Below are 14,240 nucleotides of genomic sequence, written 5' to 3'. Positions count from 1 at the left end.
GAAAAAGGCACAACAGTGCCTGCACTTTCTGCAGTGCTTAAAGAAATACTGTTGGGGAAGCAATTCCTCATGAACTTTTACCACAGTACCACAGAAAGTGTTCTCACTGGTGGCATCACTGTGTGGTACTGTACAGCAATACTACTATGCATGACAGAGATGCACCACAAAGGGTTGTGGCAACATTACAGAGGATTATAGGATGAGATGTACCATCACTCGGTGAGATTCACACCATCGGCAGTCGCAATAAAGCCCAATCCATCATTAAGGATCCCAACCATCCCTGCCACAAACTGTCCTCCCCCCTGCGCTCTGGCAAGCGGTGCCGCACTGTTAAAGCAAGGACCGCTAGACTCAAGAACAGCTTCTATCCCACTGCAGTGCGCGTCCTCAGCAGCCAACTGCACTGTGACTCAGACTCAATACACCTCCGCACTCCACACTTTTTGCATGGTCTACCATGTTTTTTTCTCGAAAGAGATCAGCGCGATTAAGAATTCCAATGTACGAGTACATATGGCAATAAACTACTTGACTCTGCTCACGCCAGGCCCAGTTCACCCAGAAGCCAATTAACCTACAGTTCCAAGATTCCATACTTTATTGCCTTGTTGACAAAGTTGATTGGAATTTGCCCCATTGCAGCTCAGATAAAAACAAAAATAACACAACATGTTACACTTGCGCACACAGTACGTGTTACATTCACTCTCATATAGTACTTTCAGCACCGAGGATCTACATATTGAGGTGCCTAAAGGGCTGTAGATAGGTGCTATTTCCAAAACTAGCTGGACTACATTCGATGCCTGGAAACCTCCTCCCTGGAGGGAGAGAATAAAAGGGCAGCTGGCGGGGTGGACGGGCTCTGCGGACCCGTTTTGACACACAGCTCTCATAAACAGAGTCAACAGAGCATGGATCTCACCCAAGCTGTGTGTGTGACTCTCTGCAGCTGTCTGCTCTCTGGGGCGGTTGTATTGCTGCACCACACTGTTAGATTCAAGATTCAAGATTTCTTTACGTGCCACGTACAACAACTGTATTGGAATGCTTACTGGTTCAGCTGTACCCAGTAACAAAACAGGCACATGGACAATAAGTTTAGACAATAGATGTTATGATACAGCCAAGACAGGATATAGTGCAAACAGTGCAGTACCTTAAAGTGCAGGTGCTAATTTGAGCTGTTTAAGATGTGGACTGCTTGGGGGAAGAAACTGTTTTTGAATCCATTCGTCAGTGTTCTGATACTGCGATACCTCCTACCAGAACCCAGGGGTGAAAACAGACCGTGGCCCGGGTGCTTTGGGTCCCGAAGTATAGCTCGAGCCTGGCTGTGGCAGCGGTCCAGATATATCTGGTCGATGGAGGGTAGCTCGGTCCCAGTGATTTTCTGCGCGGACCTCACAATTCTCTGTATGGCTTTTCTGTCCTGTACTGTGGCTCCACCAGACCAGGCCGTAATACCACCGGTCAGGACACTGTCAATCGTATATTATGGTAAAAATTGGTGAGTGTTGTCTTGCTCATCCCCGACTTCCTTAACTGTCTGAGGAAGTGAAGGCGCTGGAGGGCTTTAGTGAGGATGGCAGCAGTGTTCTCTGACCAGCTCAGCCTCTCAGTGATCTGGAGGTGCTGACGTTTCGACCGGAGCCTTGTGAATGATGATGGGTGTGTGACGCCCGCCGTGCCGCCTGAAGTCCACTATCACTGTTATCGACAAGACGAGCGTGCTGTCTGTCACTGTGCTGTAGGAGAGAGTCATTGCGTCCTGATTAACTCCACGGTTCCCCGGCTGTGGTGGGGAGCGCAGCCTCTGATGGGCTTGCGTCATGGTGAGGCTGGTGTTCGTTCCCACTGTGCTAAACGCTGAGCTGTAGTTGATAAACGGGACCCGTGCGCGGGAAGCAGGGGCCTCAGGGTGCGGCAGGAGGGAAAGGAGGCAGAGTGAACCAGCATCCTCTAGAGACCTGTCGGCCCTGCAGGCGAACTGGTAAGAGCCCAGTTCAACACTGGTTACAGACCAGTCACCTGGGGTCATTCAGGCAGCAGACAATGGCTTTCTTAGGCCCTGGAATAACCACAGCAGTCTTAAACCATGCAGGAACTTTACACTGCTTAAAGACCGATTAAAAATGTCAGTAAAAACAGGGCCAAGTTGATATTCACAGCACTTAAGGGATGCTGTGGACACCAGATCCGTTCTTGCCACCTTCCTGCTGTGTTATCTGGCTAGCAGGTTCCTCACCTCAAGCTTCTGAATCTCAAGGGAGGGTTCAGGGGCTCCAACACCGCAGGCAGGCTGTGCTGGTTAGCTGCCTGTCTGGCAAATGTACAATAAAATTCATTGAGGTTAGTAGGAACCTTAGGATAGTCATTACAGGCTTTACATTTAATCCTATAGCCTGTGATCAGTGGGAGACCCCACTGTATGTCTTTGGACTGGGCATGGAAACTGGGGCACTGGAGAAAAACCACACAAACATGGGGAGAACCTACAAACTCTGCACAAATAGCGCCCCAGGAATTGAACTCACTACGCCACCTTGGTGTTCAAATATAATTACAGCTAACTTTAAATATTTAAAAATACAGATACTGTATCTTTAAAAACGAACTCAGTTTGCTGTACCCCTGAAGCAGAGAATACTGCACGGCCTGTTAATCGTCACATGTGAGGGGTGCTCCTCCGCCGTCACGTGATAGAAGTGAGCGCTCCTTCCCGGCTTCGCCCGTCCGTGACCTGTGACGTCAACACTTTTACGACAGCGTGCGTACTCAGTTTTTGTGCGGTCTTGGCGGAGGTGCAGTTGCTGTGAATAGGCTGTTTCTGTTGTGTTTTCTGGGACGGCTTACAACTGAAAAGGAAGTTTAAAGAAGTGAAGGAAAAGCGCGAACTATCGGCGAAGGGAAGATCGACGGCTTTGCCGAGCAGCGCTGTTGCTGGAATCGAGTTGCTCGAGCCCTGGGTTTGCGGCGCGAGGCCCGGCGGATAGGGAGCTCGAGCCGCCCTCCGACTTCTGAAAAGTTTGTTGTTGTCACGTGACCGGGGAGGCGAGGGCAGCTGGAGAGCATTTTGTTTCGGAACATCGAAAACTTCCCATTTCTGCTTTTTTTTAAGTTCTTATTTATTTTCTGTTAGTAACTGTTGAGCTATGCCTCAGGCGAAATACAGAAAGATTGCCTTGTTGGGCTACAGATCCGTGGGTGAGTTTCTGTCGAAGTGTTCGTTTCTCTTGTGAACACGAGGAGTGAGTACCTTCAGTACAGATGTGCAGAATTTATTTCGGGGTTCTGCATTATAAATCGTAGTCGTGGCCGAAAAGCTAAACTGTGGGATACAATTTCTAGCATTAGCAATTCGTCTTTTCGCATACCCCAGCTTTCTCTCCATGTGTGCTGTGAGTAGCCGGGGCCGCCAGTGTGTGTGTGTGCTGTACCGCTTTCTGTGTGTAGCCGGGGCCGCCAGTGTGTGTGTGTGTGCTGTACCGCTTTCTGTGTGTAGCCGGGGCCGCCAGTGTGTGTGTGTGTGCTGTACCGCTTTCTGTGTGTAGCCGGGGCCGCCAGTGTGTGTGTGTGCTGTACCGCTTTCTGTGTGTAGCCGGGGCCGCCAGTGTGTGTGTGTGTGCTGTACCGCTTTCTGTGTGTAGCCGGGGCCGCCAGTGTGTGTGTGTGTGTGCTGTACCGCTTTCTGTGTGTAGCCGGGGCCGCCACTGTGTGTGTGCTGTACCGCTTTCTGTGTGTAGCCGGGGCCGCCAGTGTGTGTGTGTGTGCTGTACCGCTTTCTGTGTGTAGCCGGGGCCGCCAGTGTGTGTGTGTGTGCTGTACCGCTTTCTGTGTGTAGCCGGGGCCGCCACTGTGTGTGTGTGTGCTGTACCGCTTTCTGTGTGTAGCCGGGGCCGCCACTGTGTGTGTGTGTGCTGTACCGCTTTCTGTGTGTAGCCGGGGCCGCCAGTGTGTGTGTGTGCTGTACCGCTTTCTGTGTGTAGCCGGGGCCGCCAGTGTGTGTGTGTGCTGTACCGCTTTCTGTGTGTAGCCGGGGCCGCCAGTGTGTGTGTGCTGTACCGCTTTCTGTGTGTAGCCGGGGCCGCCAGTGTGTGTGTGCTGTACCGCTTTCTGTGTGTAGCCGGGGCCGCCAGTGTGTGTGTGTGTGCTGTACCGCTTTCTGTGTGTAGCCGGGGCCGCCAGTGTGTGTGTGTGCTGTACCGCTTTCTGTGTGTAGCCGGGGCCGCCAGTGTGTGTGTGTGTGCTGTACCGCTTTCTGTGTGTAGCCGGGGCCGCCAGTGTGTGTGTGTGTGCTGTACCGCTTTCTGTGTGTAGCCGGGGCCGCCAGTGTGTGTGTGTGCTGTACCGCTTTCTGTGTGTAGCCGGGGCCGCCAGTGTGTGTGTGTGCTGTACCGCTTTCTGTGTGTTGCCAGGGCCGCCAGTGTGTGTGTGCTGTACCGCTCACTGTGTGTAGCCGGGGCCTGTAGCTGACTACTTCCTGACAGGAAGCGCCTCACTGTTTGCCCTCAGCACTGCTGTTACTCTACCCCACCTATGCAATGGGGTGTCTCTGGGTCACAGCAGCAGAATTTGGTGATATTTGGTTAATGTTGAGCAAAGCCTCCCCTTGCACTACTCTTGCTGTCCTCTCTCTCCTGAAGAAATCGCCTCTGTGGTGAAGTTGTGTTCTTCTCTCTCCAGGCAAATCTTCTCTCACCATCCAGTTCGTGGAAGGACAGTTCGTCGACTCCTACGACCCCACCATCGAGAACAGTACGTGCCTCAGGCCTTCTGCTCTTCGCCCACTGGCCCAGTCCAGGGCGCTGTTAGGCAGACGCTCAACAAGGAAGCATAATCTGGTTTTCCTGCACTAGGCTAGAGTCCTGATGGTTTTCCTGCTGATATGTTTAGTTCTCCAGACAGTAAACGGGTCTCCTGCAGGGTGAATGTTGTCTGCAGGTTGGGAGGCTCTGGGGCGGCCTGTGGGTGGGTTCCTGAACACCTGCCTGATGCCGTGTCTCCGTCTGTCCTCAGCCTTTAACAAAACTGTGTGCGTGAACGGGCAGGACTTCAGTCTGCAGCTGGTGGACACGGCCGGCCAGGTACCCGAGGCGCCAGGCCTCTCCTTTCTCTCTGTCGCCCCTCCTCTTCCTCAGCCTCCCTGTCCCTGCAACAGTTCATCTGTTCGTAGCTAATGGTTCGTCTGTCTTGTTTGTCCGTCTGTGCAATGACTAATTTTAGCCATCTGTGTCTCCGTTTGCTCTTGTACGTTTGTTGGTCTATATGCACCCATATTGCCATTAGTGCTGCTTCAGTTAGCACTGAGTCGCCACAACATTCCCTGTCCTGGGCACTAATTTTCCTGACTCCACGCAGTCCAGAGTAGACTGTGTCTGTGAGGCACACAGGCCAGGCAGCAGCAACTACAGCTAGAGCTTTGTCTCCGTTAGCACTGATTCCCACAGCGCTCCTGTCCCTGAACACATCCCCTCTGATCCAGACTAGACCTGCCTCTGTTAGCACTGATTCCCACAGCGCTCCTGTCCCTGAACACATCCCCTCTGATCCAGACTAGACCTGTGTCCGTTAGCACTGATTCCCATAGCGCTCCTGTCCCTGAACACATCCCCTCTGATCCAGGCTAGACCTGCCTCTGTTAGCACTGATTCCCACAGCACTCCTGTCCCTGAACACATCCCCTCTGATCCAGACTAGACCTGTGTCCGTTAGCACTGATTCCCATAGCGCTCCTGTCCCTGAACACATCCCCTCTGATCCAGGCTAGACCTGCCTCTGTTAGCACTGATTCCCACAGCACTCCTGTCCCTGAACACATCCCCTCTGATCCAGACTAGACCTGCCTCTGTTAGCACTGATTCCCATAGCACTCCTGTCCCTGAACACATCCCCTCTGATCCAGATTAGACCTGCCTCCGTTAGCACTGATTCCCACAGCACTCCTGTCCCTGAACACATCCCCTCTGATCCAGACTAGACCTGTGTCCGTTAGCACTGATTCCCATAGCGCTCTCGTCCCTGGAACACATCCCCTCTGATCCAGACTAGACCTGCCTCTGTTAGCACTGATTCCCATAGCACTCCTGTCCCTGAACACATCCCCTCTGATCCAGACTAGACCTGCCTCCGTTAGCACTGATTCCCATAGCACTCCTGTCCCTGAACACATCCCCTCTGATCCAGACTAGACCTGCCTCCGTTAGCACTGATTCCCATAGCGCTCCTGTCCCTGAACACATCCTCTCTGATCCAGGCTAGACCTGCCTCTGTTAGTGCCTGTTCCCAACCCAGAAAGGCTCAGTATTCGCAGTGCCACGGTCACGTCTCTGTCATGTCCCTGTGTCTGTGTGTAATGCTCGGAGCCGTGCCTGAGGCTCCAGGTCCTTTCTGACCCTGTGTGTCACCTGTCCCCCAGGATGAGTACTCCATCTTCCCCCAGTCTCACTCCATGGACATCCACGGCTACGTGCTGGTCTACTCCGTCACCTCCACGAAGAGGTGAGACTCCTGCTGCGCTGTGGTTCGGTTCCGTCTGCTCCGGTGCAGGCCGGGTTTAAATGAGGCTGTGGGCGAAGTCCAGATGAGGCCGCAGTACTGTGCCGAGCCCTGTCCTGACTCCGCACGACTGTCGGCCGCATTTCCTGGGAACGTGGGAAGGGCTTGTTGCGCGGTACCTGGGACGGTATGGGTCGGGGAGGGATGACGCGTGTTCCAGACCCGGAAGGCTGGGCAGTCTTCCTGAATTTGTGGTCTCGTACTTGTGGAAGGTAAGGTGAAGCTGTCTGCGAGTGGTCCGGTTCTAGCGGGATTTTGCTTTGCCCCATGCCTGAATGGCTTGTTTTTTCGTTCCACGTATCGATTGGTTTTCGCTCGTTGCGTCGCCCCAGGCGGCAGCTTCGCCCCGCCGGCTCCCCAGCCAAGCCCAGACCTGTCCCGCCCGGGCCTGCGGCCGCTCCCGTACGGAGCCGGTCCGCCGCTGAAACAGGCAGGGCAGAATGGAAGCAAGAATGCCGACCCGGTTCTGAAGGAAAGAGGTCGGGCCTAAGAAATCACTCCCGCCTTCTGGACCGGCGGCTCTGCGAGCGACTCGAGCAACGAAGACGCCAAAGAGGCGATCCCGGCGACCGCGCTGCAGGCCGAAACCCCAAGGTTTCACTCGATCTCGCGCTTTGGAAACGCTGGCCGGCGGCAGGGTGTTTTTTCCGGTCTGGGATGTCCCGCGCTTAACATTAAGGCCAAGCCAGTCCACCCCCCTGTCCCTGCTGCGCGGGTCTCTCCGTGGGTGAGCTGTCCTCCGTCCGAAGTCGCTGTGTCCTAACCCTGTCGCTCTTCTCTCCTGCAGCTTCGAGGTAGTCCAGGTCCTGCACGACAAGCTGCTGGACATGGTTGGGAAGATCCAGTAAGTGCCTGTGGATTCTGGAGGTAGTCGAGTTTTTCAGTCTTTTGAATGATTCAGTTGTTTTTATTTTTATTTTTGTAGGGTGCCTACCGTTCTTGTTGGAAACAAAAAAGACCTTCACATGGAGAGGTAACTGTGAGCGCAAGGGTGTCTGTGAGCGGTCGAGTCTGTGAGTGCCATTGTGTCCCGAGCGTGAGAGGGTATCTGAGTGAGATCTGTGTGCTTCTGTGCATGCAGTCATGCCTGAGTCTAATAGTGCCCCTGTGATCTGAGTGCGATCATGCCCGGGTCTTACAGTGTGTGGGGATCTGAGTGCGATCACGTCCATCTGAGTTATTGCGGTTGGTGCGTGTAATTGAACCCTCTCTCTGCTCTCTTGCCCCAGGGTCATCAAACCAGAGGAAGGCAAGAAGCTGGCTGATTCCTGGGGCGCCGCGTTCATGGAGTCTTCGGCCAAAGAGAATCAGGTAAGGACCCCTCAGTACTTACAGGAGAGCAACCCGGAAGGAGCGCGAGATTGGTTTGGATGGAGAGCTGGAGGCTTCCTGAGCGCCACAATCCAGCAGGTCTCGTGGTGCTCTGAAGTAGTTTCGACACCCAGGGTAATTGGGGTGGGAGTCCCACGTGTGGTCCTCAGGGTGTGTCTGAATGCTGAAGAAGCCTTGGTAAGCATTTCCTGTCCTGTCTTCTCCCTTGCCCGCCACCTTGCAGACGGCCGTGGAAGTCTTCAAGAGGATCATCGTGGAGATGGAGAGGGCTGACGGCAACGCGCCGTCCGAGGAGAAGAAATGCGCCGTGATGTAGACAGACGCCGGAGTGGGCGGGGGGCGGGACGACACGGTCAGGCAGCCCCTCCTCCCCCAGCACTCAGACACCGCCAGCCACCCAGAGACACTCGAGGTTTAGAGAGCCCTCCCTGCAATCATAGGCTAACTCCGCCAGGGAAGCAGCCTGTCCTGGTCTGCACCCCCACCCCTAGCCCGCCAGTCGCACCCCAGACTCCTCTCTACCTCCCCAGGAGACCCGTCTTTGTGATTGAGAAATTGAGAGTTGGAAGGAGGCAGTCAGTCTAGACTGTCAGCTCGCCTGCACTCGAGAATCCTGAGCAAAGCTGCGACAGCAGAGTGGCTGTTGTGTTTAGGTCCCAACAGAGATGGCAGATCCCGGGTTTGGGTGAGACTTGGTCCGAGTTGTTGTGGACTAGGCCAGCTGTTCTCAAACGCAGGGGCGTGGGTGGGCATCCGCAAGTGAAGGATAACAAAATGACTGCACAGCGTTCATGTTGTATCTGCAGCAATGAATAACTTCAGTCTGAATCTTGCCAGTGTTGGACCGCTGTCTAGTAGTTGCTGCACAAGGTCTGTTGTCATCTGAGTTTTAATCATGTGCCGTGCTCTGCACGTTTACACAGAAAACTTGATTCGCGAGGAGCTAAAATTGCTGCCTTAGCGGCTGGTTTTGGAATTAACACGTATATTGGTGGCACACAGGTTACTTTTATTAGATGTTTTTTAATCGGTTTACAAAACAGTGGGACCTCTCCTTCATTTTCTAAACTGTGCCTTTCTAAACCAGTGAGATGCATGTCAGGTTAGGGAGAACAGCTCCAGCAGAGAACCTAAAAATGCAATAAAATGTGCTCGCAATCACATTATGGTCAGTCGTGTGCTGCAGTGCTCACTGTGCTTTCCTTCCTAATTATTTTTCATTTGAATTAAGGCCTTAGTGGTTAAACCTAACAGCCTGCTGTGTTAGAGGCTTTTTGGGGGTGAATTAGTATGTGTGGAAAATCTAAAATTTCCCTTTGCATTGTCTGTAGTACCGCTTGCTCTGTGTAGAAGTTCAAAACGTCAGCAACGTGCAGGCACCTGTGTCCATTACAGTGGAGATTGACACAAAGCAAGATTTCATTATTTGCTTTTCAGCTTACAGATGGTACCTACCTGAGTCAGAAAGGAATGGTGAATATTAGAATAGATGCTGTGGCATAACAGGAAATAAGAATAAAATAGAGAGGTAAGCAGGAGAAATAAGCCATGAATGTATCTTCTATGATCGGTATATGTGTTGGGGGTGCCTCATGGAGAAAAAGGGGTACATGATCTAAAACGTTTGAGATCCACTGGACTAGAACACAGTTAACTTGCGCAGTTCAGGATCATTTACCAGTCTAGTCATCCAGTCCTGGTACAGAGCCCTGGCACAAGTATTAACCCAGCCAGCTACATCTGACCAGTCCTGTCCCAGAGCCTCGCTGTCCCAGCCCGCATTTACACGGCCAAGCACAGGGCTGACAGGGGTCTCCAGGAGATCCAGCCTGGGTGATTTTATACCAGACCCGGGGTTCAGGGTTCGAACCACCACAGGAGCCGGCTAGCCAGGGTGAGAAATGTCTGAGCTGCTTGCCCCTGTCCCCCTGCGCTGGTGTGAGAGTCTGCGTGCCCCTCGGTGACGGGTTCCCCTGCAGCTCAACGAGGTGCTGGAGTGTGGGGATGCGTGTGGCCCTGAAGGACTGTGCGGGATTTCTGGGTTAGCAGTTACTGCCACACGTTGTGCCGCCCTGATCCTGGTCTCCTGCACCTTCCTGCTGATCGGATCCTTCCCTGCTGGAGCTGAATCGATCTTAATCCTGTGTCCCACTCGGTCGGCAGCGCTGTGAACACCAGCGCGCGTGTGGTTTGTGTGTTATGTGTGTTTGTGCATCTGCTTTGCTGAATGATTCTGGGTGAGTAGATGGGAGTCCTACTATGTAGCCAGATTTGAGATTTTTCTTTTTAACGTGAACAATGTTGACCTTTTAAAAAGGGGGGGGTTTAGACAAAAGTACTTGTGACTTTTACAGTTTTGGGAACTGCTGTAGTCTGAAACAGACATAACCCCCCTACAATATTTGCAGTATTGTAAAATATTATGGGATGAGTCCCAAGCTGTCAGCTACAGAATCTTTATGACATGACGATGATGTTACCACTTAATACAGCCCGCACCTTAACAGATATGTTAATCCAGCTCATTATTAGTTCTGGTTGGAACAGAAGTCTGCAGCAAAATGGAGTTGAAGGTTATTAAGCAAGTCTTAACCTTGCAAAGTGTTTCTACAACACATTGAACTGGAGTGACCCCTGTAGGCAGGTATGTGGTACTGCAAGGAGGGGGGGAGTTCTTGGCTTTCTCAAATTTATCCCCGATGTACATAGAGGGTTAGATCAAGATTTTATGGTCTAACAGATTAAACAGTGATGTAAATAATCCCACAGTTGTTACCGTAATTATTTAATCACAGCAGTGTAATGGTTTCAGGGTAGCTGTTAATAAGATGTTTGAATTGTAATACTTGACATCTTCCTCCGCCGCCTCTCTCTACCTCTGTATTTCTCTTCCTGTGCCCCCATCATTCTCTCCTTCTCTCTGTATTCCCCTCCTTCATTCTCTCTCTTCCTCATTTTCCCCTTTCTCTGTCTCTCTACCTCTCTTTTTAATCCAATTTTTTATTTTAATTACAGTAATGCCAAAGCAATAACAGCAAAACATTTACTTTCATGACTATGACATTGGGAGGCTCACTCTCTGTCCCTGTGGCAGGAGGTCTCATACTGGGTTGTAGCTTTTTTGAGCTCGATCCTCCAGTAGGACAGGAAGATGATTGGATTCTAGTAGGAGTGGGAATACTGGGATTAGATTTATTTTAGAGAGGAATGTTTGTCTAATCCCAGGGTTTTTCTCATAGTGCAGCAAAAAGTACATCTATGTCTCTGCTTATCTGTGCTGGCTGTGGTCACTGAGCCTGTCCTCTCTGGACAGCCAGGTCTGTCTGTGTCCAATTTCTATGGCCAGACTGTGGTCACTGAGCCTGTCCTCTCTGGACAGCCAGGTCTGTCTGTGTCCAGTTTCTATGTCCAGGCTGTGGTCACTGAGCCTGTCCTCTCTGGACAGCCAGGTCTGTCTGTGTCCAGTTTCTATGGCCAGGGTGTGGTCACTGAGCCTGTACTTTGTCAGTATATTGTTATATCTTTTAATTCCTCCCCTCTCACTACCTCTTCCATTTTTTTGCAGTTCTTCCTGTTTTAATGAGCTCCTTCTTTATGAATATTGAAGAAAAAATCACGGCAGTTTTTTCAGTAACGGCAAAGCTCTTTTCATGCATTTAATTTTTTCCCTGTCAATGGAATTATATGCCATAATATGTGTTGAGTTGAGGACCTCAACTTACTTTGTTAGAAAAGCCCATTTCTTGACCTTTGATGAACTAACTACAACTTGAATGAATGCGTTACCTCAGTCTGAATAGGCGATTGATGATTATTGGTGATTGGTAATCCTGAAGGAGGGGTGTGGCTGGGCTGTGTGCCTTCCTGTGCCCATCCTGGCTGATGGTGCTGTGCTCATGGCTGTCTGGACACGTTCTTCATCCTCTGATAGGAGTGCCGCGCAGGAAAACAGTGGGAACCCACGGATCTTTCGTCTCGGATGGGAGAGACTCGACGGCAATGCTCCCGTTCTTTCATCCTGTAACATGTTTTTTAAAAAAAAGTGTGGAGCTTTGTTGTGGAGGAACATGCTTTTTCGGATTTGGCCCCGGTTTCCCTAGTGCGGCCCGTGGCTGTGCTCATCCGGAAACTTCTCTGTAAACAGTTTTGTACATAAACCCTCTACTCCTGTAAAAAGGTGTCTGTCTATGCTTTGTTCACGCACACCGAAGAGTGGGCAGCTGCTCCTAACATGGCAGAAGACTTTGTGGACAAGAGGGGCTCACGACTGATGGAGAAGTGTTCACTCAATCATTTTTATTGTCACAGTACCTTTCAGGGCAGAGCCTTCTCAAGCAACTTTATCCATTAAGAAACAGTCGAGAGAAACGACAGTAAAACCCGGTTGAAGTGAGAAAATTAAATGGATAGGGAATTAAGGTCCGTGAACATGTCCGTTGGAAGGCGGGATTTAAAAACCTCTGCAGGAGCTGTGAGCTTAATAAGGGCTGGAAGATTGCCCTGAAACTGGGGGTGGGGTGAGTTTGGGGGCTGCTGCTGAAAAGACCCCCAAACTCTATATGATGTGAAGTCCTATGAAGGTTGAGGAGCCTAAAGCCAGTGGAACGAGGGGAGCTGGGGGGGACAGTGACTCCTGCAGGCACCCGGGCCACAGACCATACAGTGCCTGGTCAGTCGAGGAGATTCTTGCACTCTGCCTGTAAGAGACTGGTAGCCAGTGCAGGTGTCTCAGCACAGATGTATGTTCCAGCATTCGGTCAGTCGTAGAGGATCGCTGAGTGTCGGGTTGACTGGACAATGGCCGTGGAAGACGGCTGGTGGCTAAAGGAACTGAGTCTCTTTAGTCTGTAGGGAGTGCCCCACACTGACAGGCTAAAGGAACTGAGTCTCTTTAATCTGAAGGGAGTGTCCCGCACTGTCAGGCTGAAGGAAGCGAGTCTCTTTAGTCAGAAGGGAGTCTCCTACACTGACATGCTGAAGGAACTGAGTCTCTTTAGTCTGAAGGGAGTGTCCTGCACTGACAGGCTGAAGGAACTGAGTCTCTAATCTGAAGGGAGTGTCCCGCACTGACAGGCTGAAGGAAGTAAGTCTGATCTCGGAAGCTAAGCAGGGTCGGACCTAGTTAGTAACTGCATCGGCGACTGCTGAGAATAGCTGGCGCTGTAAGCTTTTGTCTGCAGGAGGCCCTGCTCATTTCCCTCTTTGCCAGCAGCCATATCGCCCTGCAACTCCCAACTGGCAGCCCACTGCAGCTCAGCAGGTGTGAGTCTGGTCAGGACCTGGATGGGAGACCTCCTGGGAAAGCTAAGGTTGCTGCTGGAAGAGGTGTTAGTGGGGCCCAATAGGGGGCGCTCACACTGCGGTCTGTGTGGGTTCTAATGCCCCAGTATAGTGACGGGGACACTATATTGTGAAAAAGGCCCTGTCTTTCAGATGAAATATAAAACTGAAGTCCTGACTCTCTGTGGTCATTAAAAATCCCACTGCATTTCTCAAAAAGAGTAGGGGTGTAACCCATTTCCCATTGGCCTTTACCAATCATGGCCTCCTAATGATCCCTATCTTTGAATTGGTTTCATCACTCTGTTCTCCTCCCCACTGAGAGCTGATGTGTGGTGAGTGTTCTGGCGCACTGAGACTGCTGTTGCATCATCCAGGTGGGGCTGCACATTGGTGGTGGTGGAGGGGAGTCCCCATTATCTGTAAAGCGCTTTGAGTGGAGTGTCCAGAAAAGTGCTATATAAGTGTATGAATTATTATTAATATTATTAGTCTCTTTAGTCTGAAGGGAGTGCCCTACACTGACAGGTTGAAGAAACTGAGTCTGAAGAGACTGTAAGAGGACCTGATCCAAGTGACAGAGTCAACCCAGCGACTTCTTCAGTATCCACAGTCAAACACAAACCAGAGTACACAGGCGGAGACTGTTTGATAGTGTACTTAACACAATGAATAGGAAGCACTACTGTACACAAAGGGTGGTGGGAGGGTGGAGCAAGCTACCCATGTTATTGAAGCCGATACCTATTTTCTTTCAAGAAAACATCTGACAGAGATCCTCAGATAAATTAACTACTAATTGTCAAACAGCCTTGTTGGGCAGAATATTTCCTCTCGCTTCTGAACTTTCTTAATAAATACATGTAGGAAATAATCTAATCAAATTATAACATAACGAGCAGTATTCACATTGAATTAAAATGATCTGAGTGACCCGGAGCTTTGTCCTGAGTTTTTAACACTGTATGTGATCTGCAGATAGCGTATTCTCAAAGATACATATTGTGATTATTGTTTGTGAGCGTTGTTTACGGATCGAATGAACCGTAAATCGCTGAATAGAA

The 14,240-nt window shown here is 51.0% G+C and overlaps 1 protein-coding gene across 1 annotated transcript; it reads left to right on the top strand.

The window, feature by feature from the left end:
• Positions 1-2,748: 2,748 nt before the first annotated feature.
• Positions 2,749-12,072, top strand: rhebl1 (Ras homolog, mTORC1 binding like 1). Its single transcript, XM_006629421.3, has 8 exons — positions 2,749-3,213; positions 4,693-4,764; positions 5,026-5,093; positions 6,425-6,507; positions 7,352-7,408; positions 7,490-7,537; positions 7,794-7,875; positions 8,120-12,072. Exons 1-8 carry the CDS (start codon positions 3,162-3,164, stop codon positions 8,210-8,212), a joined length of 555 nt encoding a protein of 184 aa, XP_006629484.1. The 5' UTR covers positions 2,749-3,161; the 3' UTR covers positions 8,213-12,072.
• Positions 12,073-14,240: the final 2,168 nt, after the last annotated feature.

This window comes from Lepisosteus oculatus, chromosome 1, assembly GCF_040954835.1.
Source record: "Lepisosteus oculatus isolate fLepOcu1 chromosome 1, fLepOcu1.hap2, whole genome shotgun sequence".
Classification (NCBI taxonomy): Eukaryota; Metazoa; Chordata; class Actinopteri; order Semionotiformes; family Lepisosteidae; genus Lepisosteus; species Lepisosteus oculatus.
The sequence above is the reverse complement of the archived record's forward strand: the minus strand, read 5'-3'. Positions and strand labels throughout refer to the sequence as shown.